The 27,881-nt window shown below is 47.8% G+C and overlaps 1 protein-coding gene across 3 annotated transcripts; it reads right to left on the minus strand.

Moving 5' to 3' along the window:
- CASP7 (caspase 7) lies at positions 1-27,260 on the minus strand. 3 transcript variants are annotated; one of them, XM_028121734.2, is made up of 7 exons: positions 27,184-27,260; positions 21,180-21,289; positions 4,331-4,467; positions 3,738-3,866; positions 2,808-2,983; positions 2,282-2,411; positions 1-1,575 (listed from the first exon to the last, which is right to left on the minus strand). In XM_028121734.2, the coding sequence occupies exons 2-7, from the start codon at positions 21,287-21,289 to the stop codon at positions 1,352-1,354; spliced, it is 906 nt and encodes a 301-aa protein (XP_027977535.1). In that variant the 5' UTR covers positions 27,184-27,260; the 3' UTR covers positions 1-1,351. The 3 variants fall into 3 exon arrangements, with proteins under 3 accessions (XP_027977535.1, XP_027977534.1, XP_027977533.1); XM_028121733.2 differs by lacking the exon at positions 27,184-27,260 and adding an exon at positions 26,785-26,870; XM_028121732.2 differs by lacking the exon at positions 27,184-27,260 and adding an exon at positions 24,604-24,827.
- Positions 27,261-27,881: the final 621 nt, after the last annotated feature.

The following is a 27,881-nucleotide window of genomic DNA, read 5'->3' on the forward strand; positions in this document are numbered from 1 at the left end:
TTAGGAATTAAGCAACCGCATTTTAATCAATAAATATGAACATCTGTATGTTAACCAGTTATTAAGCCAGAATAAAATGGTCGAGAATTCAAAAGGTAACCTTGAAAACAAAGTGCAAAAATCTCTGCCCCCATAAACTTTTCCCCCATAGAGAATTAGAGGTAACAAAAAACTTACTCAGAATCAGGAATGGAATAATCTAAAAAGTTCCAGGTAGATTTCAAAGCTAAAAAAGATTATTTTGCACATAGTGGGCAATACAGAGATTATCTGACAACTCAATGAATAAATGATTGAAGGGAGGAGTCGTTGCACATCAGGGAATAGGATTACTTATATTCACATTATGGGCCATTCTGATATCCATTTCTTGTTCCTGTGCTGCCCCACTAGGCTTTGCTGTGCTCTGTATTTGTAGGAAATCACGATTCGCAGGGCCCTTGTCAGCTGGCTTCCGGGTAAGGTGCGGGAGGAAGACTCGAGGGCAGGAGAGATGAAGCCAAGGTATCTCTCCACATCTGACCCAGCTGGTCTTGCCCCACCTCAGGCAGGGGCTTTGTCTCTGCCATGGCTCCAATTTCCACAATCCCTCGGTGGTCCTGGCTCTCACCAGGCAGCCCCCGCCACACTGCTGGCTCCTGTGGGCTACCCCAGCTTCTGGATTAAGGGGACTATACCTTTTCATAGTCTTGGTGGTCACAGATTCCTTTTATTTGGCTTCTCTTTTACCATATTTGTAGGTCAATTTCCTCTATGAAATTCCCTCTATTGAAATACCTAGAATGGTTTCTGTTTTCTCTCTATCAGACAGACATATTAGAATCATTAACATTTTTCCCCCTCTAACTTATCTGGGAAGTTCTGCATGAGAATCTGCCCTAAGCCAATGAAAAATCACTCAAATCACACTCAATACCCACTTTCTGCAATACAGGTGAATACAGGCTGCTTTTTTCCAAGCACTGGAACGCTCTTGGCCAGGTAGACCCTGTCTGCCATGTCACCACCAATCATGATGGACACAGCCAAGAGTCTGCGGAGCTTGTTTCTGTTGTATGTACCGAGTGGGACAACAAGGAAAAAATACAAACAGAAAATTAGTCTTAAGAAGAAATTACAAAGCCATCAAATAGGTAACATTATAAAAAAAAAGTCTCCAAAAACATAAGAACATAAGACAGCACCAGAAAGTTTCTTTCCTGTTGAATCAATAAATATTCCTGAATTAAAATCCTTTAGAATTTCTGGGTATTTCAAGAGCATCAAAAAAAAAAAAAAAAAAAAAAAAAGACTCATGAACAAATGATCCGTAGCTTTTCAGTTCAAAAGCATCCCTGAAATGGTTAATTTTTCAGAAGTAGAGCTCCTTGGTAAGCATGGAGACCACACACGGGATCTGCTTCTTCTCGTGGAAGTGGGGGTCATCCGACTGGGACTCGAAGTGCCTGGCCACCCTGTTGTTCACCCTGGTGAGGATATGCAAGATCTCCAGGCTCTTGCCATGCTCGTTCAGGGTGGAGCACAAGGCCTGCACAAACCAGGACCCGCTGCCTGGGTTCCTCCATGAGTAATAGCCTTCAACAAGACAGAAAGGAGAAGATCAGATCAGCTGAGTTGGCTGCTGCGCCACGGGCCACCAAGAAGGAGCTCTCGGTGTATGGGGCCTTCACACCTGCTTCTCTGAAATTATCTTACTCTTTTTTGCATGCAAGTTCCCCATGAGATTTAGGCTGTGTGAGCAGAGAGCAAACATCTTAGGTTTAGAAGGCTGCCTGAAGATGCCCAGCCCAGTGTTCCTGCACGGATACATATCAAATACCTAAGTGTGTAGGAGACAAATGGGCACATGGAGCTTTCCAAAGGAAATGCTTGAGAAGAACTCTGGAACTCCTCACTGCCCTTTGGTGGGGCGAGAGCTACTTTCTAATCCAAGCCTCAAGAGAGGGATGTGCAGGAGAGAAGAGTCACAGAGATTCAAGGTTGCTGGCTTTGAAGCTGGAGGCAGGGGACCACAAGCCAGGGAATTCTAACTTGCTGGAAAAAGCAAGGATGTGGATATCCCCCCCCAGAGCCTCCAGAATATTCCTTCTGGAATTCTGGGTTGCCCTGCCAACCCACTTGGAACTCTGGCCTCCAGAACCATAAGGTAATAAGCTTGTAGGTCGGAAGCCACCACGTTTCAGGGAATTATCACTGCAGCAACAGGAAATGCATACAGCCTCAAGCCTGCATTCTGATGGTGCAATGGCATGGTCCGGTTCACAGGCAATGGATCTGATACCTGGAACTGTAGAATAGGCGAAGAGAAAGTCGGCTTCAACGGGGATCTTATATCGTGGATTGGCATCTGTGTCATTGATTGGCCCCGAGTCAGCCTGGACCCCATCATCGAGCTCTGTCCCCCGGCAAGCCTAAGTACCAAAGCAGAGATCACTCCATGGAGTCAGGAATAGGAACGTGTGCGTTTTCACTGCTGCGTCCCGGGGCCCAGGGCTGCGCTCGGCATGCATTAGCGGCTCAACGAGAATTTGAAATATAAATACATAATGAATAAAGCTTGTGTCAAATTAGCAAGCAAAGCAAATGAAAATATCACAGTGTCTTAAACCCTCACAACGGCTGATCTGATGCAAGTACAGACGCCAAGCATGGAGGGGGAGAAAAACAAAACCTAAATTTGCAAACCCCAACTGAAACAACACGTACATCTGTAAAGGTGATAGAACCCAAGCCACTCTGTCATTGCTCTGTCATCGCTCTGTCATCTTTGTCCTTGTTCAATGGCACTGGCTTTGAAAAGGGATTACCTGAATGAAGAAGAGTTTGGGTTTCTCTAGAAGGCTTCTGCATCTGTCCCCCCTAAAATGGGCGGTCAAGTCCTTTATTGCTGTCACGCCATCTGTTCCATAAATGAAATTTTCTTCTCCGTGGCTTAGTAAGATGCAGGCGAAGCAAGCGGAATTTCTGTGGTCCTCTTCAGAGGCTGCAAGCAAGCGGTTTGAGGACGGAAACGTTAAGACGTAAGTCTTGTGGGACCTCCAGAGGGTCCTCCCTCCCGGCCTGGCAGTGGCCACTGACTGTCAGACAGGTGTACACGGGGAGGAGCACCTCTCTGGAGAGAAGGAAGACCAGTGCAGAGAAGTTAGAGATGGGGGATTCTAGAATTCTCACAGTCTGAAACCTAGATGGGGTTGCCTCGTGAGGAGGTGTTCTCCCTGTGAGGAGGTGTGCTCCCCGTGTGGGAGGGGTTCAGGTGGCTGCTGGGAGGCAGCGTCCAGGGGCGCTGAATGGGCAAGGCCCTGCTGTTTGTTAGGCCTGTGGCACCAGGCAAGTTACATCACCATTTTGTGCCTTAGTTCCCGTATCTGCAAAGTCTGTTTAAAACATAAACATCTGCAATATAGGGAGATTATTTTTCTCTATCTGCCACCAGGGAAAGGTTGACACTTCAACTCCGTTCTAGACAGAAAGATACAGACTTGTTTCTTCCCTATGAATTAGCTTTCTGAAATGGAGACTGTTCCGTAGATACCAAACCTATCACTTGCTGATTTCATCTTTTTAGGGAGAGGTGGAAGTTTCCTGAAAGGCCTCTGCCTGGGCCAGAGTAGCCCAGAGGAAGGAAAGGCTGCCCGGGCTGAAATTGCTCTGTCCCGCCAAGGTGCCCTCCAGAGAAGGCTGGCGTGCTGGCCCTCCCCAGAGCAGGGAGGAGGCGCAGGGAGGAGACGGGCACGCACCTTGCTTCAGCAGATCTTGCATCTTGGCACAAGAACAGTCATTATGGACGACTACATCAAAGCCCAGATTTCTGAAGCACTTGAAAAGGGCCTCAGCATCTTTGTCTGTTCCATTTCGGACGCTCATACCTGTGGGAATGAAGGCCATGATGAGCAGTTCCTGGCTGAGTGCTGCCCGCTAGCCGCATCCGGTCGGGCGCTAAGTGTAGCCTTTCGGGCTCTGGTCTCAATGCTCCCAAGGTCACAGTTGAAATGAGCAACTGAGATAAGAAGCAAACTCAAAGGAGGTCATTCAGTCTGCCCACAGAAGGTGAGCCTTGTCACGGCAACTCTCTGCTTCAGTCGAGACCAAAGACCTCCCCTCGATTCGTAGCCCTTTGGTCCAAGTCCCACATCAGCGAATGCACGTGGTGGGACCTCAGACTCGAAGCTCCCGATGTCCCTCGTGCCTTCTTCCTGGGCACGTAAAGAGCACTGGGTGGGCGGCTGTCTGCCCCGGCAGATGGGCACGGCCCTTCTCTAATCAAAGTCTGATACAAGCTGAAGATGACAGAAGGGGACAGGAAAGGTCAGCCCAGGCCCACAGCACTGACCTGTCTTTTGGTCGAAGTTCTTGTTGTTTATTATGATGCATTTGCCCACCTTCTCAAAATTCATGTTATACTGATATGTAAGCACTCGGTCCTGGGCGGTCTTGATTGATTTCCCCACGTCATTTTTCTTCTTCTTACTGGGGAAACAGAAAGCCAGTCAGGGGCTGTGGAAGATGTGTGGACAGGAATGGCCTCCTGATTCTACTGCTAGCATGGAAGGGGTGCCCAAGAAAGCTGTAATCTCTGTAAGAAAAGGCCCGAGGTGGGCAGATGGCTCCGTTTGTCGTATTTAAAACAAACAGGATCTCCTGCCCTAAAACTAAAACTGCAATGTGATACCCGGACACACCCAGCAGCATGGCTATAGTGGCATACGGTACCTGCAAGTTGTCACTCGTAGCTGCTGGGAATCTACTTTGTACTTCCATTGTGGAAAACTGGCAGAATCTACCCAAACTAAATTTAAACGCATCCTATGACAGAGCAACTCCACTCCTGGTGATACACCCCAGAGCAGAGCAAAGGTGTTTGCAAAAAGGACAGATCTATGCATGCGCACAGCAGTGCTGTTCAGCAAGAGCCCCAAGCAGCAAATAATCCAAATGTCCATTTACAGTGCAGTGAATAAACTGCTGAATATGCATATAAGGAGAAACTATATAACAATGAGAATGAACAAAGCATGACAACAGGAACCCAATCTCACAATAGTATTAAATGAAAGAACCCACATTCAGAACACAAATACCTGAGGTTAGAAGTAGTTACATTAGAAAGGGGGGGGGGAGCAGCAATTTATTTATTTATTTATTTTTTAAGTTTATTCATTTGAGACAGAGAGAGAGCATGAGCAGGGGGAGCAGCAGAGGGAAAGGGAGAAGCAGGCTCCCCACTGAGCCAGGAGCCCGAAGCGGGGCTCGATCCCAGGACGCTGGGATCATGACCTGAGCCGAAGGCAGATGCTTAACCATCTGAGCCACCCAGGCGCCCCAAGGAACAGCAATTTAAAAAAGGAAGTAGTCCCCTTCCAATCTCCCGACACTGACCATCCAGGTACCAAAAGTCTCGCATGGAGGATGGAACATGCAGCATCATTGAGAGGACACAGAAAACAATGTCAAGTGTGAGTGGAAAGCAACCATGCTGGTCATCCACAGGAATGGAAACTCCACGAGAGAAAAGATTGTTTTTTGATCTGTTCTAAAAAACTGCTGAAGTCCCAATACCTAGAACAATGCCTGGCATATACGTTGCTCCATAAATATTTTTTATAAACTACAGACTAATATCCCTTATGAATATAGATGCATTTTTTTTTTTTTTTTGAGAGACAGCACATGAGCGTTTAGGGGCAGAGGAAGGAGAGAATCCTTTTTTTTTTTTTTAAGATTTTATTTATTTATTTGACAGAGACAGCCAGAGAACACAAGCGGGGGGAACAGCAGGCAGAGGGAGAGGGAGAAGCAGGCTTCCCGCTGAGCAGGGAGCACGATGTGGGGCTCAATCCCAGGACCCTGGGATCATAACCCAAGCCGAAGGCAGACGCTTAACCATCTGAGGCACCCAGGTGCCCATCATCTGATTTTTAAAAGAGAAATAGCCTCCACCTTCTCCAGAATCTTCCTCCCTACATTTTCTGTCTGGTCTACAGGTGTGATGCCAGCTTTTCTCCATGCTTCTTTCCCCAGGGAGGCAGCACAAACGAGCACTGGGCTGGGACCCAGGCATCTGCCCACGGGACCCTTCACAGAGCCCTGACCTCCTCTCCTGGAAAACAGAGACTTCTGCGACGGTCACAGAATGACGTGGCCAATTTTTTGGGCAGTAAATACTCTCCCTCTCCTGGGCCTCCAGAAAAGCTCAGCGGAGACGAGTATCAACAAAGCGAGCTTCTGTAGTGTTCAAGGGCATGCCGTGCATGGGGGGGGGGTAGGATTTACTTTTGAATTTCCTGACAATGACCCATCCCGACAGCGTCCTCTGTGCACGTGGAAAATTATCTCCAGGTGGTCTTTCACATGCACACAAAATCTTCAATCTGTGCCTCCGAAAGAGATGGAAGTGGCTCTGTTATACGCATTTTATAGGTTATAATAACAACTAACATTGGTCAGGGCTTACAAGGGACGAGGACCTCGTTAAAATTCTCCCTGCATTTTCTCATTGCCTCTGGACAGGTCTTTAGCTAATGGAAGGCCACTCCAAGACCCTAATAAGACTTGTATTAAGTCTAACAGGCTGGAGATCTTTAAGAGATAAAACGCTACTTCTACCTTCTGCAATATGAATTATTCTGAAACAAACTTGGCTGTATAAGAGCAGCCAAGTAAGAAACGCACTGTGATATTTTAAAGCTGCCATTAGCCCATCCACAATGATGAGCAAAACAAAACTGGTGAGCATCTTTTATAAGAAAAACTGACTTGGTTATAAGTTACATGAAAAAAAAAAAAAAGAACTCCACTTCTACTAGAATAGATTTGAGAAGTAAACTTTTTTTTAAAGGAATACAAAAGGGGAACAAAGATATACACCCTTTAAAGAAAATACTCTCCATGGTTACAAAAAGTACCTTAAAATTGAATGTGATGAAATGTGATTCTTATCCCTGGTAAATATTTCAAAAGGGAGGGAATTCCCTTACATAGCCTAAGCCTAAGTTCAACTCTCATTTTTCAAAATGAAATAAAATATCTGCTTCCTCTTTCTGGATTTGAGTCAGTCAATATTTGTTTTTCCTTCTAACCAAAAGAGCTTTTTGCTAAACCCAGGTCTTCCCAGACTGCAGATGCGTATTAGAGAGTGGTCCATTCCATCCCATTGACTTCATCTTCCTAAGAGGCACCAGCCTTGGGAAAACTCCATCTGTAGCTTAACTTTGGGGGAATAACCCCTGTGATCAGGCTAAAGCATGTAACTGGAGAGACAAACAAAAGGAAGAAATGATCATCAAGATGCAGAAAGCACCAGGAAAGAAAAAAAAGGGGACCGAAGTCCATGACATAATAGATACGTTCTGCTATAATCCAAGTCCAAGGGATCTGAGTCGGCCACTTACTAGCTGTGAGGCTTCCGAGCACCCTCTCCTGGGGATTAGCACCCTTTCTGTTCCACCTTCCCCTCAAGACCCCATTGAGAGCAGTGCCTTCACTTCCACTTTGTTAATTCTGGCTGCAAGGCTGCTGCAGAGATAGTAGGAGAGCCTCACATCTGGGAAGAGAAATGAGTGCCGAGAGGCAGACTGTTTTAGGGTAGCTGCTAGCAGCTGCTTCTGCACACGGGGCAGGTGTCTTGCTTAAGTATTTCTCTTGTGCATGACACCTAATGCTATCTGGAAACGCTGGTGGACTGGCGAGTCTTCTTCCCTTTCCCCCCTGCTGCTCTTATTTCCAATCATCAACCTTTTTTTTAAAAAATATTTTATTTATTTGACAGAGAGACAGACAGCGAGAGAGGGAACATAAGCAGGGGGAGTGGGAGAGGGAGAAGCAGGCTCCCCGCTGAGCAGGGAGCCCGATGCAGGGCTTGATCCCAGGACCCTGGGATCATGGCCTGAGCCGAAGGCAGACGCTTAACAACTGAGCCACCCAGGTGCCCCTCCGGTCGTCAACCTTAATAGCATGCCTCAATGAAAAGACCTGGCTGGCAGACAGGAATTTGTCCAGCTGGCCACTCCAGTCAGGACCTGCAGGACAGGTACAAGATCCAGTTCAGCCTCTGCTTCCTGGTTAAACCATGAAGGGGAGGGTTTTTAGTCCGAATAACATAGTACTGCAAGAAAGCGTGAGGAAGTTTTCTGTGTCCTGATGTGGGATGATTTCCAGTAGGTAGGTTAAGCATGAAAGAAAACAGCGGGGGCAGGACAATGAGAACAGTACACTACCCTTTGGGAAAAAATGAGGGGAAAATACTGTATCTTCACATTTCCTTGTATTTGCATAAAGACTCTTGAAGGGTGATGTAATGGATAAACCCATTAATTCCAGGGCTGGACTGCTGGTCTTTGAAACCTGGCCCCACCACATAGCTGAGTGATCACAGGCAAGTTATTTAACCTCTCTATGCTTTGCTTCCTCCTTTGTAAAAAGGACAAAATTACACCATCTGCTTCACAGCTTGTGAACAAGTTGATATTCACAAAGCATTTAGAACAGTGTGTGGCCTGCAGTCCATAGCACATAAATGTTATTACTAATGGTATTTGTTGCATATCATAATGAGTGGTCACCTGTGTGATAGCGGGTCAGGGGCAAGGACAATAGGAAGGAGGAAGAATGTGACTGTATCTCTTTTTTAGTACATGTGAATAAGTTATTCAAAAGATTAAAATACAAATTACTTAGTAGTTAAAAATCACCTGCTGCAAAGGGATTTCATTATCTGGTCTATTTTGAAGATTACTGGAGTCATACTTCTTTGTGCTACTCGTTGAAAGGGTTCCTGAGAGATTCTGTTCCTGATTCTGTGTTTCACTGTGATTTCACATGTGACTTGATTCCCTAGTCTTTTGAGCTTCTTCCTCCTCTTTGTGTCAATAACAACGGCATTAATAAATACAGTCATAGTAAGTACCATTTTGGAACACTCACTGCTTTGTACACATGACCCCATAAGGTCTTTACAACAACTCTCTAGGGCACTGGCCCCATCTCATAGGAAAAGATGACATTAGCTTGTCCGAGAACACAAAGCCAGACAGGGGTGAGAGCCCAGACCCACTCACAGGTCTGACACCAAGTCCCCTATTCCAGCATTTCTTGCCTCTGTGAAAATGCAGATTCCAGGGCCTTGCCCTAGACTTAGAGAATCAGAGCCAGGCCTGGGTGTTTTCCTGGAGACACTCAGACCCTCTGATGTGTGAGGCCCTCAGCACTAGCCTGTCCTCCCACTACTTGGGCCCTCTTTTTTTTTTTTTTTAAAGATTTTATTTATTTGTTTGAGAGAGAGCGAGCAAGCATTAGCAGCGGGGGAGGGCAAGGGCAGAGGAAGAAGGAGAAGCAGACTTCCCACTGAAGCAGGGAGCCCAATGTGGAGCCCGATGTGGGGCTCGATCCCAGGACCCTGAGATCATGACCTGAGCCGAAGGCAGATGCTTAACTGACAAAGCCACCCAGGCGCCCCTGCATGGGCCCTCTTGACTCTAACCTTCCACTGCTGAGCCCCTTTCCAGGGAGAAGAGCCAGCTCGCCCTCTCCTGTCAAACACCACTTTCCACAGGAGTGTAGCCTTTGGGACCCTTGGTTCGTGGCCAGAAGGTCGAACCAGATACACCTTGGGATGTGCGGCCTGTGGAAGGTGCCCCTCGGCAGCAGTGAGACCGTCTGTGGGGTCGTGTGTGTGATTTACAACTTACTGAGAAACCTGCAAGGTCTCCTAGGGGTGCCAGGCAAACAGAACTGGAGGCTGCAATTACTTTAACACTGCAACCGAAATGCTTCCAGGAAATGTCACTCCTCTTCTGCCTCATTTGCAGTGTTTGGAGAGTCCCCTGCACGGCCTTGGTGGCGCAGTAACTCAGAGTCAGGGGTGGGAAGCTTAGCAATCCCAGCACCAGCAGATCATAAAGAGTTACTGCCTGTTTGGAAACCAATTGCCAGAACCAAGCCGATCCTCAGATAAACAACTGCTATTGGACAGGGGCAAGAGCTTCAAGGGCTCCAAAGAGATTGTGCTCATTAATTAGCCACTGCAGAAAGATGCCAACAGTCCAATCGCATGGCACGTTCCCCCAGGGCTGGGGAACGAGGGGTACTAAGAAGCTTTCAGAGATCCAGATTAGACATTTCTTCAGCTGGTGATCCTCCCCCAGAGATAAGAGCTTCTAAAAGTGGCCATTCTCCTTGTCCTAAGTTGATAGGACTTTTCTGCAGAAGATCCGGGAACACATGTGCACGGCTATGACACAGACCCCAAAAGGGAGGGTGCACAGAGCTTCTTTCAGGACTAGATCAACGGAAGCCAGCCTTTCTCCTGAATCTGACGAACGGTGCAAACGGTGGAGGAACAACTTCCTATCTCCCTACGTCACCAGCAACAAATATTGTTAGTGTTTGTGTAGTGTTTTATGTTTTTATGAAGTTTGTTCATAACCATTATCCCATTTATTCTGCAAAGTATAGATGAGAGGCATGGGAAGACAGCAAATAAAAGCTGGCCATGGTATTTTTTTTTAAAGTCAGATTCTAGTATTTCCCATTCTACCTGCTCCCCTCCACCCCACCCCTTCTCCTCTGCCTCTGCTAATTCTCTGCTGATAAACCCAGCTTTTATCTTGACCTTTTTCACTTTCTGAAGACTTTGGCCAAGATTACAATGCTGAGAAGAAACACAGGATTCTTGTTTTGAAATGTGCTATTAAGTGCAAGGCTCATGATAAACCAGAACAGTGAATTAAAAGTTCCAAATCCTCTTAAAAGATCCTGTGTTTCACAATTGGCTACAGATTTTAAAAAATAAATCTGGCCATGAAATCATTGTTCTTCAGGCCAGATAAGCAAGACTGCACTAACCAGGACAGCCTGGCAGAACAACTTGGCAAGTGTTCGTAAGTGTGCACTAAAATGCAATGGGCGGTTAATTTACTATGATGCTTCCTAACCATCTCTCTTGTTTCTCCGTGTTGCCTTTCCTCACCAGTATGAGCAAGGACAAATATCTTCTCTTCCCAGACATATTCAGATAAGCTCAAATCTCTTCTAGGAACACAGATCATGACAGCATTGATTATCAGTAAGAAACTAGATGATCCTAACTTCTTGGGTTAGAGACCCATTTTTAGGGAACATCAAATTCCACAGTGCGAGGCCAACTCAGTCATTTCAACAAAGTCAGGGGGCAAAAAATTACAACCAAGCTCCAATGGTTATTTATATAAAAAGATGTCCTTGAAGAGCCTAGAGCAACTCATACGAGAAAACATTACAGGATAAAAATACTCTGTCTCCTTTACGAAGAAGTAAAAAACCTTAGAAAGTGCACAATGAATTTTTACAATCCATTCTGGGTGTGAGTATCATTTTCCCCATCACCAGAGTGGATAAATACAGGTTTTTATCCTCTTACGGATCCCCTAGACTGCTCGAGATGTGAATTATACCTTTCTATATTTGGAAGGGGATAGAAACATGCAAACCTGCTACTGTTTATTTTCTAAAGCGTCTCCATGAATAGGATCCCCAGAAGCTCTATCTGTTTGCAGACATTCATCAGCAGGAAAGTAAACACACCGCCAGGCACACATTTCCCAAGGGCTGTTTCATTCGGAACTACAGCTCTGGTTTTTGTAGCTGCTTTGTCTAAATATTTTTGGGATGATTCATTCATGGTTTCAACATTTGAACGGCGGTGGGTATCCCCGACGGTCCTGACATACCAAGGCACAGAGTGAGGTAGAGAGGAAAGGAAAGAGTCAAGGTGGTACCTCGTGTCTCCATCCGAAAGCACCCCCCTGTGCATCAGAACTAGGCTTCGCCCGGCAACTACAGGCAGCGAGTTTCCTTCTTCTCTGTAATAATAAAAACTCAGCATGCTCGGGGCTCAGCAGGGGACAGCAGACTGGCAGAGCCCGCCCGGCCCTGAAGGCCCGTGACTGAATCAGCAGTGAACTGCACGCTGGAGTTTTCCATAGGACCATTCACACTGGGGCTGGGAAAGTCACACTGGCCTCCCCCTTCTCTGCTGACCGGCAGAAATGCCCAGGCTCCACACTGCTGCATCCTACCCACCCCGGGACAGCTCCCTAGAGAAAAAGTGACTTTCTAGGAGCGTGGGATCCAAAGGGGGGAAAAAAAACCCCAAAGGTCCACAAAGATGCAGCCAGCAGCACCGTTTTTAAGAGTGAAAACATGGAAACAGGGGGATGGCTAAGCAAGAGACTGAGTGTCAGTAGAATAAAATACCACACAGCTATTTAAAGTGATGAGCATGCAGTTGGGGGTGACCCACCAAAGGGCCAGCCTACAAAAGGTGGCAGAACAGCACACACAGAAATGGCAAAATATGTAAAATTAGAGGTAAGTCAATGAACAAAAATAGGAGGTGACCTTGTGGTGGATCAGAGTTCAAATTCTCTAGGTTATTTTTCTCCTTATAAAGGTATTCTAAGTAGTAATACAAATAAAAGACTACAGAGGCAGACCAAATACTTTAATTTTCAAATGAGGCAGATAAACCTTTTTCAATGGTCTTGAATCAAGTGAGTGATCCAGGAGTTCCTACCCCTTCCCACCTCACCCTCCAAACGCAAGGAGGAAAATGTGAACACATAAAAATGAAACACTTATTGAGCAAAGGGTTCAAGGATGCTTTTCTCAATTTCCTGGTTCAAGGTCAGGGCCAGCGGAAGACGTGGGGCTGACACTGTGGAGCTACAATCCCTGCTACCCCTGGGCACACCGAACCATTTGCCGTCCTCAGGTCTGTGGACAAAGGGAAAACTGTCTCTGTACATTATTTTCTGAAACTCAGATTTGCAAGCATACACCTACTTTGGGAAACGAAGTTGGTTTAAAATAGGCTACGGAGAAAAAGTCCTTCCCCCAAGCTTATCCACATGCACGTTTCCCCCCTGCGCAACGGAACAGAGAGATAGACCTCTGACAATAAAAATTGATAAAAGGGGCGCCTGGGTGGCTCTGGTGGTTAAGCGGCCGACTCTTGACTTCAGCTCAGGTCATGATCTCAGGGTGGTGGGATGGAGCCCCACGTTGGGCTCTGTACTGGGTGTGGAGCCTGCTTCAGGTTTCTCTCCCTCTAACTTTGCCCCTCCACCCCCTGCTTAAGCACGTGCTCTCAGTCTAAAAAAGAAAAAGAAATTGATAAAAGACTAAAAAAATCAGCCAGGGGTAAATCAAGGACAGAATTCCCTTTCAATAGCCTAAAACTGATGTCTGTATTATGGCTGCAGGCTCCAGAACTGAGAATGGCCAAGCTCAGCCCGCACTCTGACACACTCACTGCAAGTATCTTTTCCACCTTCAGAGGATCGGTAGACGCTCCATAACAGAAGCGTGTCAGGCCAAACACCCTGAGCTCCAGCAAGCTCGGCGTTTGAACATGCAAGGCCACACTGTGCATCTCACTTGTGATCATGTGTGCGCCGGAGAAACAGGCATTAGTTTCATGGTACTTTTCATTCTCTCTTTTTTTTTTTAAGATTTTATTAATTTATTTTAGATGGGGGGAGGAACAGAGGCAGAGGGAGACAGAGAATCTCAAGCAGATTCCCTGCTGGGTGTGGAGCCTGACGTGGGGCTCTATCTCAGGACCGAGATCATGACCTGAGTGTAAACCAAGAGTCTTACACTTAATCGACTGAGCCACCTAGGCGCTCCTCACAGTACTTCTCTGCAACTAGACTTACTTCTAGAATAGTGATTTTTTAAGATTTTATTTAAAAAAAAGTTTTTTTTTTTTTATTTGTCAGAGAGAGCGAGCACAAACAGGGGGAGTGGCAGGCAGAGGGAGAAGCAGGTTCCCTGCGGAGCAAGGAGCCCGATGCGGGACTTGATCCCAGGACCCTGGGACCATGACCTGAGCCGAAGGCAGATGCTTAACCGACTGAGCCACCCAGGCGCCCCTAGAATAGTGTTTTAACATTTTTATTACTATGAAAACCTGATCATTTACTTGCCTTCTTCATTTTTTTTTTTTTTTTTAACCTTCCAGCTCACTTTTTCCCTTCCAGGAGAGCAATAACCTAAAATAACTGGAGGAATTCTGCATGTGTGGAGCTTCAAAGTGTCTAGATCCTGTGACCATGTTTTAGAGGTGTGGCTCTCTGCTCCTGTAATGGGCCCTTGGCTCTCTATCAGAAAGCCCATTGCCAGCCCTGCTGGAACACTGTCCATCCCTCAGGTGAAGTGAAGCAGAAAGGGAGCAATTTCAATGAAGAATTAAATCTGCTGACCCACTTGGGTAGGAGAGAATAACCGCTCTGCTGGTGGATTAATGTGGTTGAAAGGCTCCATACCACTGCAGTCGGGACCGGCACTTGATATAAGGGGTGGAGTACTGGACCCCAAGGTAGACCTGGGTCTCGGGCCTGGTCTTGCTGGGTGACTATGGGTAAAGAAAGCACTTTACCTCTCTGGTCATAACTTTCCTTGACTATTAGAGGAAGGAATTGGGACATATCACGTTTTCAGGAATCTTCCAGTTTTAACATTACAGTAGGAGGATTTCCTCCCCCTCAGGAAGGATGTAACAGTTTCTTCCTCATCCGGCTATTCAGCAAGCTGACAGACTTTATTCAAGTCTCACAAACAATCCCATGGACAGGTATTCATACCCCTATTATGCAGAGGAGAAAACTGAGGCTCAAACAAGTCAAAGAACTTGCTAGTCCCTCAACGAGTGACTGGGAGGCCAGGACCAGAACCTGGGACGTCCGCCTCAAATACAGCACTGAACCTTGAGTACTGTTTACATACAAATTTGGGAGACAAGCATCCAGTATTCTATACCCTGAATTCAAAGACCTCCTTTATGGAAAAGTCAACTCCCTGGATTTTATTTTAACATTCCTTTTCTTTTGGGGGGGTCCTGGCTCTTTGAATCAATGGGTGTGATCAAAGAGCTTTTGCTTAATTTGGAACATATTCTTTGGAATGAGCTGAAGGTCTGCTCTCTTTGTCCTCTTCTCTAATTCCAAAGCATTGCTTCTGAAACACCCTCCCCTCCAAATGAAAAGACAGGCTGCCTGGATCTTTCTTATAATTATACAAAGAACACATATTTTTACGGGGATCTGTTTACATATAACACTTAGCTGGTGGAGAAACCCGAGTAGCAACGGAGGAGAAAGAATCAGAAGCCAGTGGCCTTCACTAAATACACTTGAGGAGCACAAAGTCCGGAGCACAGAGATGACACGGAGCAGAAAGCCCATGGGCTCTGAACAAGTGCCTCAAAAGCTGGGAGTTTATCAAGTTTTGAAAATGAGGCTTTTCTCCTCCCCCTTTCGCTTGGGAAATGGAAGGATAAACACCCCCCCTCTGCAGGGAGGCAGAAGGTTCCACCAAGGTCCCGGGGAAATCTGAGTGTGTGAAATCTGTTTGCTACTTTGCCTTTTTATTTCCTTGAACAGGGACCTTGAGCAGGACCGAGAAAGGCGCCTCTGATTTCACAGCTCAAGTGTGCCCGAGGGAGGACATGTAGGAGGCTGCTGGGTGAGGCCCAGCCTTGTACCTATGGTGGATCCCTGTGGTGCCACCAATACCAAACTCACGCAGTCCACGGGCCTCCACCCCTGTTCCAAGAACCTGTGCTTGGAGACCTGGCCTGATCATCACTTCCACTGTGGCCTGGCCCTGGCAGGCAGGCTCTGCCTGTCCCCTGATAACTCCACTTCCAACTCCTCTGGCTCTCTCTTCTCCTCCTTCTGCCTCCTCCCCTGCCCCTGCCTCCCACAGTTCCCAGTACACTACAGTTCAGCAATGAGCTCTTTGCAGTCATTTCCGTAGCCATGCCTAGACATTCAATAAGGACCTGAGTTCACATCCAGGGCAGGGACCAGGCTGCGACCTTGGACGGCAGGTACCTCGTGCCAGGTGCTAGGGTTACCTTTACTTCAAGAGGAAGCCCTCTTTGCAGGCACAGATGATTCTAGAACTTGTTCCATAAACTGTGGTTCATAACGAATGCCGATGGTGCACATACTGATTTCTTCTAAGTCTTTTCTGTTTACAAGTCCAGACACTTTTATGCATTTTAAGTTAATATCTTGAATATTTTTCCTTTGTGGTTCCCTGTGTTTTCCAAATGTTCTTCAATAATCAGGAAATTAGAAAACATTTTAATAAAATTGTTTTTTTTTTTTTAAAGTAAGTTAAAGAACAGCCGGGTTTACTCAGGGCCCAACGGGTTGGAAATAAAACGATGATGTGATGCCATCTAGTGACACAGAGGCGACAAAGCCATGGTAAGTCTGAGAACTTGGAACAAATACCTGGGGCCAGGGAGTCCTCCCAGGCTGGACGGCGGAGGGTAGCGGGGAGGAGACTTCTTTCTTGTTTCCCAGAATCCTTGAGGTCCCCAGGGGAAGGCGGGTGTCATCAGTTAGAAATGGGCAGGGGGCACCACTGTCCCCCCCACTGCTTTACCTTCTCCTCCTTGGAGAAGGGAGCTGGGGACGGGACAGGCTGTGTAGGGTGCCTGCCGTCAGGGGCGTGGAGCACCCGAGGTAGCCCGCAGTGCACCCACACACCTGACATGTGGGGTACTTCATGTCCCGCACTCTGCAGAGGGGACCACGGGAGGGGCCGCCGCACCTCCCAGATTTGCTCTGCCGTATTCAAGTCACCCCCATGAGTTAAATTCAGCAGAATAAACAATCCCTTCTAGAATCTCAAGACACAGAGCTGAAGCCATAGGCGTCGACCCTGTCAACGCACCAGGTGGGACCGTGGACACCCACTCTCTGCAGCAAATCACTGTCTGGAGTCTCGTCCTATCACCCAAACTTGTCATGCACTCTCGGGCAGCAAAGTCGAGGCAGCAGGAATGTTCAGGGAAGCTATGGAAGGTGGCAAAATGCTGGTGTCCTTCTGTCATTATGACAATAGAAATAAGGATTTCATCACCTCTTTCTCTAGCCAGAGGACTCAGGGGTCACCAGATGACTCCAATCTTCCATGGAGTTCAGATGCCACTTTCCTCAGCGTCTCTCCCCTCTCTGGCCCTTCTTCCTTTTGGTCACAGAGTCCCGTTGCTTCTACCTCTTGCCACCTCTGGGATCCAGCAGCTCCGCTCCACCTGCCACATTCCAGGGGCATCTGGCCAGGAGAACTGCAACAGCCCCCTCTTCAGGGCCTGCCCCGCACTGCAGGTCTTTTTTTTTTTTTTTTTTTTTTTGGTAGCTATAGTTGATCAATTCACTCTACTTTTTTTTTAAGATTTATTCGAGAGAGAGAGAGAGAGAGAGAGAGAGAGAGAGAGAGCGAGCACGGGGGCGAGGGGGCGGGGCAGAAGGAGAGGGAGAGAGAGACAGAATCTCTAGTGGACTCCATGCTGAGTGCAGAGCCTAACATGGGGCTTGAACTCAGGACTCTGAGATCATGACCTGAGCGAAAACCAAGAGCCCATCGCTTAACCCACTGAGCCAGGCGCCCCTAAATCACTGTACTTCTTAAACTCTTTCATGACTTCCTTGTTCTTAGGATCGATTCCAAATCTTTAATGTGACTTACAGACGAGTCCTTCTAAAACCTGGGCTTTGCTCCTTTCTCCTGTCTCCTCTTCTGGGGTACCTTCCACATTCCACATTGCTGCCAGCATGCATCATCCGGATCTCACACACCCACCACCCTTCACCATCCTCCCCACCCCCATCAAGTCTCAGCACACATCACATCTCCGGGGGGGGGGGGGGAGCTTCCTTCACCCAAGACCAGTCCGGGTCCCCTTTTCAATTTTATTCCCCCAGCGCCCTGCTCTGCCCTACCTCAGTTACCTGTTTGTTGCATGCCTGCCTTCACTGCAGGAATGTGAGGGTCTGGGGCTAGGGTCATGTGGATCTTGTTGACCTTGTTTCCAGCTGCGGCTCTGGGCCAAACACAGAGCCTGGCATATTAAGGCAGCAGCTGAGAGTCCTCATTGAGAGCTTGGTGTGAGAGGCAGGCGAATGCAGGTTCAAATTCACTAATCAACTATGGGACTTGGTACAAGGGGCTTAGCTTCTCACTGTTGCTCCATAGATATTTAATGAATGACTGAAATAATGAATTGGTGACCCAAAATGGCACCTGACATTTTATTTATTTATTTAAAGACTTTACTTATTTATTCGAGAGACAGAGAGACAGAGCATGAGAGGGGGAGGGGTGGAGGGAGAAGGAAAAGCAGGCAGGACTCGATCCCAGGACCCAGGGCACATGACCTGAGCCGAAGGCAGACGCTTAGCCGACTGAGCCACCCAGGCGCCCCAGACATGGTTAATTTTAAAACCACATGAAAGAACCTTCCATCTTACTTAAGTAAATAAAAATGAAAGGAAAAACCTAAATTTTTAGGGTACATCACAAATTATGTAGAAGTTTATTTGAATGGACTACCTCCTTGGTAGGTGGCCTGTGCATCACAAATATAGGATTCGAGTCCAATGCCCAGTTACATTTGCAGCTCTAAGGTCTTAACAATGAAATATTTTAAAAAGCAGATAGTTTAAAATAAGCATTTTACCAAAAAAGGGGAAAAAAAGGGTACTGACAAAAGTTTAACATTGCTATTTTAATTATCTTATCTCTGTCGGGAATATTTTGGGTTACATAAGTTGCCTCTAAATAAAGAGGAACAGGTTTAATGTACGGTTTTGGGAGAAGTTTTGATAAAGCCTTTTGAGTGTACTTCCCAGGATGGAAAAAAAGTAAATGTTTCTAAGGGCTGAATAACAATTCCTTTTGTAAGTCAGGTAATTTCTAATCATTCTCAATACAATTGCAGATGGACCTAATTGATTTTGTCAGTTTTTGGCACAGAACTTAGAAGGAATTCAAAGAATTAAGTGGCATTATTATAACAAAACTGCTGCCATCCCATGTACTTATTCATGGTGTCTCAGCACTTCTACCTCTAAAAATGACAAATAGGCAAAAGAGGTGATATTGAACTTTCTTATTCTAGCAATGACTATTATTTGTCCATCTATTTGTAAACTAGCTTTTTAAAAGCCTGCTTTCCCATTATAAGTTGGAATTTAAATGCAATTTTTATTTCATTATTATTTTGGTGAATAGCAATTTAATAGCACTGATGATTTATCAACATTTGTTTGGACCAACTGTGAATTAATAATAGGTGGGACATAAACTTAGTCTAGGAGAAATTATTAGTAACTCAATGTAGGAGAAATTTCTTTTAATACTCCTGATACCTAGAAAAAGGCCTTACAATTTATGCATACACATGCATGCACACCTATATGTTACAGAGGTGCACGATGAGGTGATCAATAAAAGACTTTCAAGTAACTAAACCCATTACAGCAGAATAAAATACTGTGTGTGGGGGGGAAATAAATGGAAAAACAAGAGCTCGAGGAAAAAAGAAACAACAAAAATTCTAGCTATTAAAGACAGCTTGCTCGTGTCCATTTTTAATGGAGAAATGTGGTTATAAAACTCTTGTGGCCGCAGTGGGGCGCCTGGGTGGCTCAGACGGTTAGGCGACTGCCTTCCGCTCAGGTCATGGTCCCAGGGTCCTGGGATCGAGCCCCGCATCGGGCTCCCTGCTCGGCGGGGAGCCTGCTTCTCCCTTTCCTTCTGTCCAGCCCCCCACTCACACTCTCTCTCTCAAATAAATAAATAAAATCTTTAAAAAACCACAAACTCCTGTGGCTTTAGATTCCACTGCATACATATAAACAAGTGATTTTTAAATGTCAACAGTTTACAACAAACCATTGGTTTTCATAATTTCTAGGAATTACACCAAAACGCTTTTATAAAGACTTGTGAAATGGCCATTACACAGTTCCTCTTTTCTCTGTCACAACAGGTAACTCACTTTACCCCAAGACTCAAAGAGTTGGGAAAACTGAAATATTCTCACATCCTTTGCAACTATTTGACAAATTTCTGTGTCACCTTAAAATGTATGCGTGCACGTGTAGTTTTACAAGATCACTTTGCAGCTACGTGAACGAAATATTTTATGGCCACTGTTCTAAGGGGCTTGCACTGAGGAGGGGTTTAGCTTAGATCGATTGATCTGATGGCTTTCAGAAGTTCTCAGGGGTTGGAGCTGTATGTTCTGATCATTTCCTCGGGTATTCTTGACCCTAAATGGCCACCAAGGCCAATGGAATTCGGGTCCAGGATGTTGGGGGTCTTCCCACTTTTTCATCTTGTGTGGGATGGTATGACCCCAGGGTCTCTCTGGGATGTTGCAGGGAGCCGGGCTATCCCCCATCACCCACTCTTCCCCTCCTGAGCACTGCTTGGGAGCACTCCCTAACCTCAACTTTTATCTCTGTCACTGTCCCTCCCAGGTGGGGCTTGGCTTAGGACATACCAAACAGTCAGATGCTTCTGACCCTCAAAGCACTCCAGCTTCTTGCCAGGAAGCCCTACTGCCTGCCATTCCATGACCAAGGTTGAAGGGAGATAAGGGGCTCCTCCATGTCCTTGCAGCCCCACTTTTAAATGGAAAGCACAGAACTGTTGAGTGGTGCTGGTACCGTGTACATTCTGATCTCAGTTCCACCATTTACAAACTGTTATCAGAGAGGCCAGCTAGTAAACCGCTTTGTGCCTCAGTTTCCCTACCTATTAAGTGATGATAACAATAGAACTATCTCCTAAGATTATGGGGGCTACATGCAACACTGAGCTGGCATACAAGAATGTAATAAATGAAGCTATTATTATTATTAATGCAAAATTTAGAATTTTAGAAGTGAACTCAAGAAAAGATGAGAACCACTAGACAGGATGCTTCCCTCAATGGAGTGCTACCCTAAAACCTCCTGTCCCGTGTCCCTGGATTCTGCCTTTCAGCCAAACCTGGTCCCAACTGGCAGCAGCAGCCTATATACTCTGCCTCAAAGGAGGCCGGCTGCAAACCACCTCTGCCGAGGGCAGCTCCTCACTCCTGGGTGGCTGCCCCCAGATGCACAGCCACCAAGCAGGAGACCAACCACTCCATCCTCCCGCCGCTAGCTTTGGGCTTGCCCCCAGAGACAGGCAGTGCACATGGAAATCCTAGTGTTGTCACAGATAGCTGCCAGGATTCTGTGCAAATCTTCCACGCACAGCACAGACTTCCTGCCCAGAACGTCCCTCTCCCCGTGTGCGTGTAGTGATAGCAGGGGCACGGTGGGCTGAAGAAGCCCAGGGCAAGGAAGGAAACTTACCTGAAGAGTGATGGGACAAAGGAGGACCGGTCTGGCTTAGCATCGACTGCATCTGGGCTGCCTGCGTCCCCAGCTGCCTGCTCTGCACCACAGCCTTGATCGTCTGCCATCTGGAAGGAAAAAACCAACCAGACCATTGGTATTTAGTGGCATCACTAGTCTCAGGATATTTTTAAGCAGCACTCACTAGTGATACAGTTTTTAATCAAGCCTGCAGGGGAGCAGCCTTCCGTGTTTACGCTCCAGGGCTATTGCACCAACAAGTCATTCAAATGCTTGAGCACCAACTTTATTTCCGGCAGTGTTCTAGAGATGGACGAGACAGCAGCAAAGGAAACAAAATCCATGCTCTCAGGGAGCTTTGCATCCGGCATCCATGGTTTTGTTAAAGGTTCCCTGTGTCTGAGAAGCTGTGGGAGGTTGGTCAAGGTTTATAGTGACAAGAAACTCCCCCTACATTCCTGACAGGTTATAAAGTGCTCACCCTTTTCCTGGCATCACTCAAACCCAGTTCAAACACAACAGCAACCTGGGGTATAAAGCTGTCTGTATCAGATTCTTTTATTTACCAAGATAGATTTCCATCAAATTATTTTCCTACTCAAGAATCTTCAAGAGATCCCTATGATCTAAAAAAAAGTTCAAATCTAAACCCATCTCCTTGGATTTTAAGGCCCTTTGTTATCTAGTAAAGGAGTCTGCAAATTATGGCCCACCACCTGTTTTTGCAAATAAAGTTTTATTGGAATGCAGAGTTACCCATCTGTTTACATATTGTCTATGGCTGCTTTCCTGCCACAACCAGAGTTGAGCAATTGTGACACAGACCATGTGGCCTGAAAAGCCTAGAATATTCACTACCTGGCCCTTTCCAAAAATGTAGGATCTCCTACTAATCTACTACTCCCTCTACTTTAGAGAAGAAAAAATAACAGTAAGAATAGAAACTGACTGGGGCACCTGGTGGCTCAGTCAGTTGAGCATCTGTCTTCAGCTCTGGTCATGATCTGGGTGTCCTGGGATAGAGCTCCACATCGGGCTCCCTACTTGGTGGTGAGTCTGCTTCTCCCTCTGCCCCTCCCCCCTGCTTGTTCTCTCTCAAATAAATAAATAAAATCTTAAAAAAAAGAATAGAAACTGAATTATTATTTACATGCTAATTTTTTGTAAGCATTACCTTATTTAATGCTCTCAATAATGCTGTTAGACCACCCCTATGATCACTGCTTTTTGAGATGAGGTAAGTGAGGCTAGAAAAAGTTATATAGCTTGTTCCAGGCTACATAACTAGCAAGTAGTAGGACTTGGATCTGAAGCCAGCAGTATGCACCCCAGAGCACCTCCCGCCCTTTACCATCACACCATGTAGCCTCTCAGTGTCCTTAAGCATATTATGATCATTTCAGGTTCTGTCAGGGTTCATAGTTCTCTCTTTCTGGAAGTCACCACCCACACATTTGCTGGACATGACATCTCTGCCCAGCTTGCTGAGAATCAGTCTTCAGAATTCAGCTTAAATGGCACCTCCACAGGGAAGTCCTCTTTAATTACACCTATCTCCTCAGCTCCCCCCACCCCCATTCTCTTTGCCTTTTATTTTCACTCTTCTTATTGTTTAGCTCAAACACAACAGTTCCAAGTTCATCATGGCAGAAGCACCCAACACACAAAAGGTGCTTACTGAGTAAATATTAATTGAATGGAAAGCTGCAAGAAACCAATGGCCCAACGGATAAGAATCAGCTAAAAGTGATGCAGCTGGTTGGAAGCAGAGCCTGTACTAAAGCTGTTTTTCCTAACTCAAATCCTGTTTCCTTCCCAGTGAACGGCCTGGCTTTCAGTAACAACGGAAAACCCCTCCAGAGTCCAATTTCTGCTGCTCCCAGTCTCCGATCGATCGCAGAGTGGGCCAGTGGGCAGGCGCAGGTCCTCATTCCGATTAGGCTCACCCAGGGATGTTTTCACTAAGTCGGAAAACAACAAGGCATCCACTCGACAGAACACTTTGTGCCCCAGAGCACAAGTAAGGACTTTTGGAGATGGGGAGAAGGAATCCAGCTTGAGGGGAGGCATCCAAGATGGCAAAGTGCTGACCTGGAGACCTTGAATTCTGAGTGGTATTATCACGTCACCCTGCAGCTTCCCTTAGGAGTGAGCTGGACAGTGAAGAGAGAACCGAGAGGGAGAGAGGGAGGGTCCCTCACCAGCTCTCTACAATGACTGTGAGAAGCCAGGTGGTCATTTTGTTTCTCAACACCCAACAAGGGTGGTGTCCGGTTGGTGGCAGTTAGATTTTTCAGATTAGAGTGCAAAATTCGTCTTGAAAACAGAGATAACCCTATCCCCAGATCAGAGAAGCATAAAGCCAGGCACGCAGAAATACTCAGTAGTTTTTATTTCATCTCCTTTATATAGATTTAGTTACTTTTCCATGGAGATTGTTGTTAGCAAAGCACAGAAATATTTTCAAAATTAGCAAGGTAAAAGACAAAAATATCCATCAGAAGAAGATGCTCCCTCCAACATGTGGTGTTTAAGCCTTGGGCCTTTTGCTAATGCTAAGTCTTCAAGGCTGAGTCTGGGACATACAGTGATAAAAGAAGGTGACCAATTTTTTTTAAAAAAGGACAACCCTAAGCAAAACAGCTCCTGAGAAAGCCAGACATTGGTTCTGATGCTGGGGGGAAGTGCTGAGAAGAGTTTTGGCAACTCCTCTTCTTCCATTCAGTGAATATTTACTGGGGGGTCTGACACATCAGGCTGGGTGCTAAGGAGCCAGGGACACAGCTGGGAGCACGCTGACCTGGTGCTGCCTTGATGGGGGACAGGCTTTGAGGAAAGGATGGCACAAATGTTGAGCTGCCACTGTGGTGAGCACCACGCGGACCCACAATCTGTGGCCACGCCAGGGGACCTGACTGAGCCTCAGAGGAATTAGGGAAGGCTCTCAGGGGAGGAGATATCTGATCTGAGGTCTGAGAAGGGGAAGCCAAGAGGGTGGGGATGGGGCTCTGCAGGCAGAGGGGAGCTACACACATGCTCCATCAGAGCAGGGGTGCAGCTGAAACTCCTTGTCCTTCCCAGCCACGTGGAGGGGACTTGGTTACCGAGACCTAAAATTCAGGCTTATTCCTGGTTTAGTGGTGGGAGGCTTTCCAGAGCTTTCCTTCCAAACACTAGGCCACAGGGGTCTTCTGTGTCCCCACTTCCTAGACAGTGGGGGCAGCAAACATTCAGTGACTTTCTGACTCCTAGGAGACTGGGCTTGATTTCTGGGTAAAATCAAGTTCACCCAGAACAAGGGTCCTGGCCCAGCGGGGTGCCTAATCTTGGCCACATCATTTCAGTCAAGCCAAGACTTGGTGTTGACCCCGTATTTCCACTCATCCTCAGATCCCATCAAGAAAATCCAGGCCGATCTCACCTCTGCTGTGCCTGGCAAGGGCAGGCCTACTGTTGTTCTCTGGTGTTTGTCCTCTTTGTAGGGCTCAGGTTGCCAAGGGCCGTCAGTCACACAAGGGCTACCGCTAATCCAATGGCACATCTGTCTTCAGTTAAATGTGTCTATCTTCTCTTTAAATGAATCAGTATATGATGCACAGAAAGCATTAGCATTGCCAGGAGCTCTAGGTAAGCATTCTATGTTAGCTATTGTCATTCTTACTGTTGCTAGTAACCACGAGGACCCTATTTGCAGACTGAGAGTGTATCTTAATCATCCTTTTTTTGTTCTAGTCATAGAAAAGTGCCCAGGACACAGCGGGCACTCAATATATATATATATGTATATACATATATATATACATATTTTTTTTTTAAGAGAGGGAAGGGGGGATTGGCAGAGGGAGGTGAGTCTTAAGTAGGCTCCACGCCCAGCACTGAGGCTCACGCAGGGACTCCATCCTGAGATCATGATCTGAGCCAAAATCAAGAGTTGGATGCTTAAGAGACTGAGCCACTCAGGTGCCCCAATAAATATTTCTTTATAAACATTTTAACTAAAATGTACTTAAAATGTTTAAATCATTCAGTGCCCTGAATAAATTGTTGATAAAGGTCAGAAAACACAACCAAGTTGACAGCCCAGTCATGGGAAGAGCAGATCAGGGGTTAAACTGGCTCCTCCATCTATTAGCCATGGGGCCTTGAACAAAGTGCTCAATCTCTTTGAGCCTCAGCTTCCTCATCTGTGAAATGGGAAGATAACGATGTCTAAGTCACAGGTTGGCCATGAGGATGAATGGAAAAATGTGCGTAAAGTGCTAAGCACAGTGTAGCACTGTGTTCAATAAATGTTCAATAAATATTCCTCCTTATCACCACTGTTGGCAGAACGCAAAGACTAAAAAACATTCAGCTGTCAACCTTCATCCGTATTTTAAAATCACATCCATATCTTAAGCAGCTTTTGTGGAGAATGAAAAAAATTCCTCTAGTGATTATTTCTAAACACATTTTAACAGGCGACTGGTACACACTTCTGGTAGGAAATCACTTCCCAGCTATATCCTGAACTGTTTATTTTTTCCCCCATGGGTGGGAGGATGGACTCATTGCAGCTGCTTCCTCTGAAAAGTGACATAACACAATCTGCACCCCACTCTTGCCCCAATGAAGACAATCTCCCTAAAAGTGCAAAGAGAAGCAGCCCTCCAGCAGCCCTGGATAGAGGACCTCCACCTTTCACCTTTGGCACTTGGAGAAAGGGCTCTCCTGGCACTCGAGTGCCCCCTCCCCCCCACCAGGGGCTCACAGCACTGCTAGGAAACTTCGCTTTCTTCAGAGAGTTTAAGTAATCTGCCCAGGGCTACGCAACTAACAGGAATCAGAGGCGAATTATGAACCCAGGTGAGGGCTGCCTATGGAGGCTGAAGGTCAGGAGCCCCTGAAGGAGGAAACAGCCTGTAAGGAAGCAAAGTCCACCAGAGCAGAGGCCTGGGAATGACCCACACAGAATAACCCACAAGTAATTTTACTGCCCCATAAATGACAAACTTGAATACAACGATGAAAGGTTGCAAGGTCGCCTGTGGTCCTGCCTTTTCTCACTTCCGCCAGGGATCTTCAAGAGCCCCAGCCAGGATGACAGTTGGCTCTGGCACACTGAGCCCAAACGGAGGCACTGCTATATGCACCAGTCACCTCCTTCCATTCTCGCAGCGACCCTCGGCCCGCCGTCGTCTCCGTTCCCATTTAACAGACAAGCACAGGGAGGACTGAGGCCCACAGCTGACAGACGGGCGCGGAGAGCCGTGCCCACGGCTGTCTGACACCCGAGCGCTCGCTGTCAGCCCGGCAAGATCACGATCCCCTCCCTCCGGTCTCAATCCACGCCCCCTCTTCCAAATCCCGCGGCCAGCAGGGAAGGAGAATGAGCCGAGCCGAGCAAGCGGTGTCGGGCCCTCTCCCCAAAGTTTCAGCGCAGGCTAGCCCGGGCGGGGAAGAGGGAAAGAGGGGGAGGAGAGCCGCCGGGGTGTGGGAGGGGCGCCGGGCTGAGGGAGAGGGGGGCCGGGCTCGGTGGGCGGGAGGCCGCGGGCGGAGGGAGGGAAGGAGCGCGCGCGGTCGGGCCCGGAGGGGCGCAAGCGGAGGCAGGGGCCGAAGTTACCGTGTCCTCGGCGACCGGGCGGCCAGGCGGCCAGAGCTGCCGTCAGTCTCGGTTCCTCCGCGGCGAGGGTTTGGGGCCGCCCCAACGAAAGCGAAACTATAAGGCCCGGCGCGGCAGGAGGCGGAGTCGCACGGGGCAGTCTCCCGGGACGGCCGGGGCTGCGGGCACCGCCTCCCGCTCGCGCTGGTGCGCTCCCTGGAGTGGCTCGCGAGCCCAACGACCCGCTCCAACGCGCGCACCGTCCCGGAGGGCGCCCCCTGCAGAACTGGTCGCCGGATAAGCACCGTGGTCCGCGCGCGTCGCCCGGGGGGAAGGCGCCCTGGCAAAGTTGGCCGCGCACCCGGAGAGGGCGCCGGGTAAAGTTTGCCGACAGCTCTACGACCCCGACGCCGCACTCACCGTCCGCGGGAGAGCACCCTCTGCATCCCCAGCAGCGCTCGAAGTGACCCGGGAGCGCGCTCTGCAAACCGGCCGCGCGCACAGCCCCAGCCGCGCACGCGGAAGAGCGCGCTCCGCGGACTTCTCGGCGCTCGACGACTCGGCGCTCGCCAGGGGCGCCCGTCCTTCTCTCCTGCCGCTGCTGGCCGTGGTCTGCACCTCCACTCGGGCTTCCGCACCAGTGTCGGGGACCCAGTCCCACGGCCAGAGGGCTTTTCCCCAATCAGGCCCCAGACCCCAAAATGTGCTGTTGGCGCCCCAACCCTGGGGAGGGAGGTGCTCGGCTCCCGCAGCAGATGGAGTTACCTTCTCCGCGGCCGGGCTTCTGGGGCCAGTCGTGGGGTCGCCGGTGGGCTTCCGGTGTCCACTCTTGGGGACGCCTCGATTTGCGCGTGGACGGTAGGACCCCGAACTCCTCTCTCTCTTAGGCGAGTTCCCGCCTCGCAAGTCGGCGAACTTGTCTGGAGGAAGCGCCAGAATCAGTCCCGCTATATTTATTGAGCGTCCCCGAGTGTCAGCCACTGGGCATGTGGCCGTGGCAGTCTAAGGAGCGAGGGACCCTGCACTTCCCGCGGCCCACCTCACTCCTACCCCTACACCCCCGCATACGTGCACGCACACGTGCGCACCACTCACGCTTTGGTCTTTCTTCACCCTTG

The sequence above is a fragment of the Eumetopias jubatus genome, unplaced genomic scaffold (genome assembly GCF_037043125.1).
Source record: "Eumetopias jubatus isolate StellerSeaLion01/CBP00866 unplaced genomic scaffold, mEumJub1_p1.0 scaffold_17, whole genome shotgun sequence".
Lineage (NCBI taxonomy): Eukaryota > Metazoa > Chordata > Mammalia > Carnivora > Otariidae > Eumetopias > Eumetopias jubatus.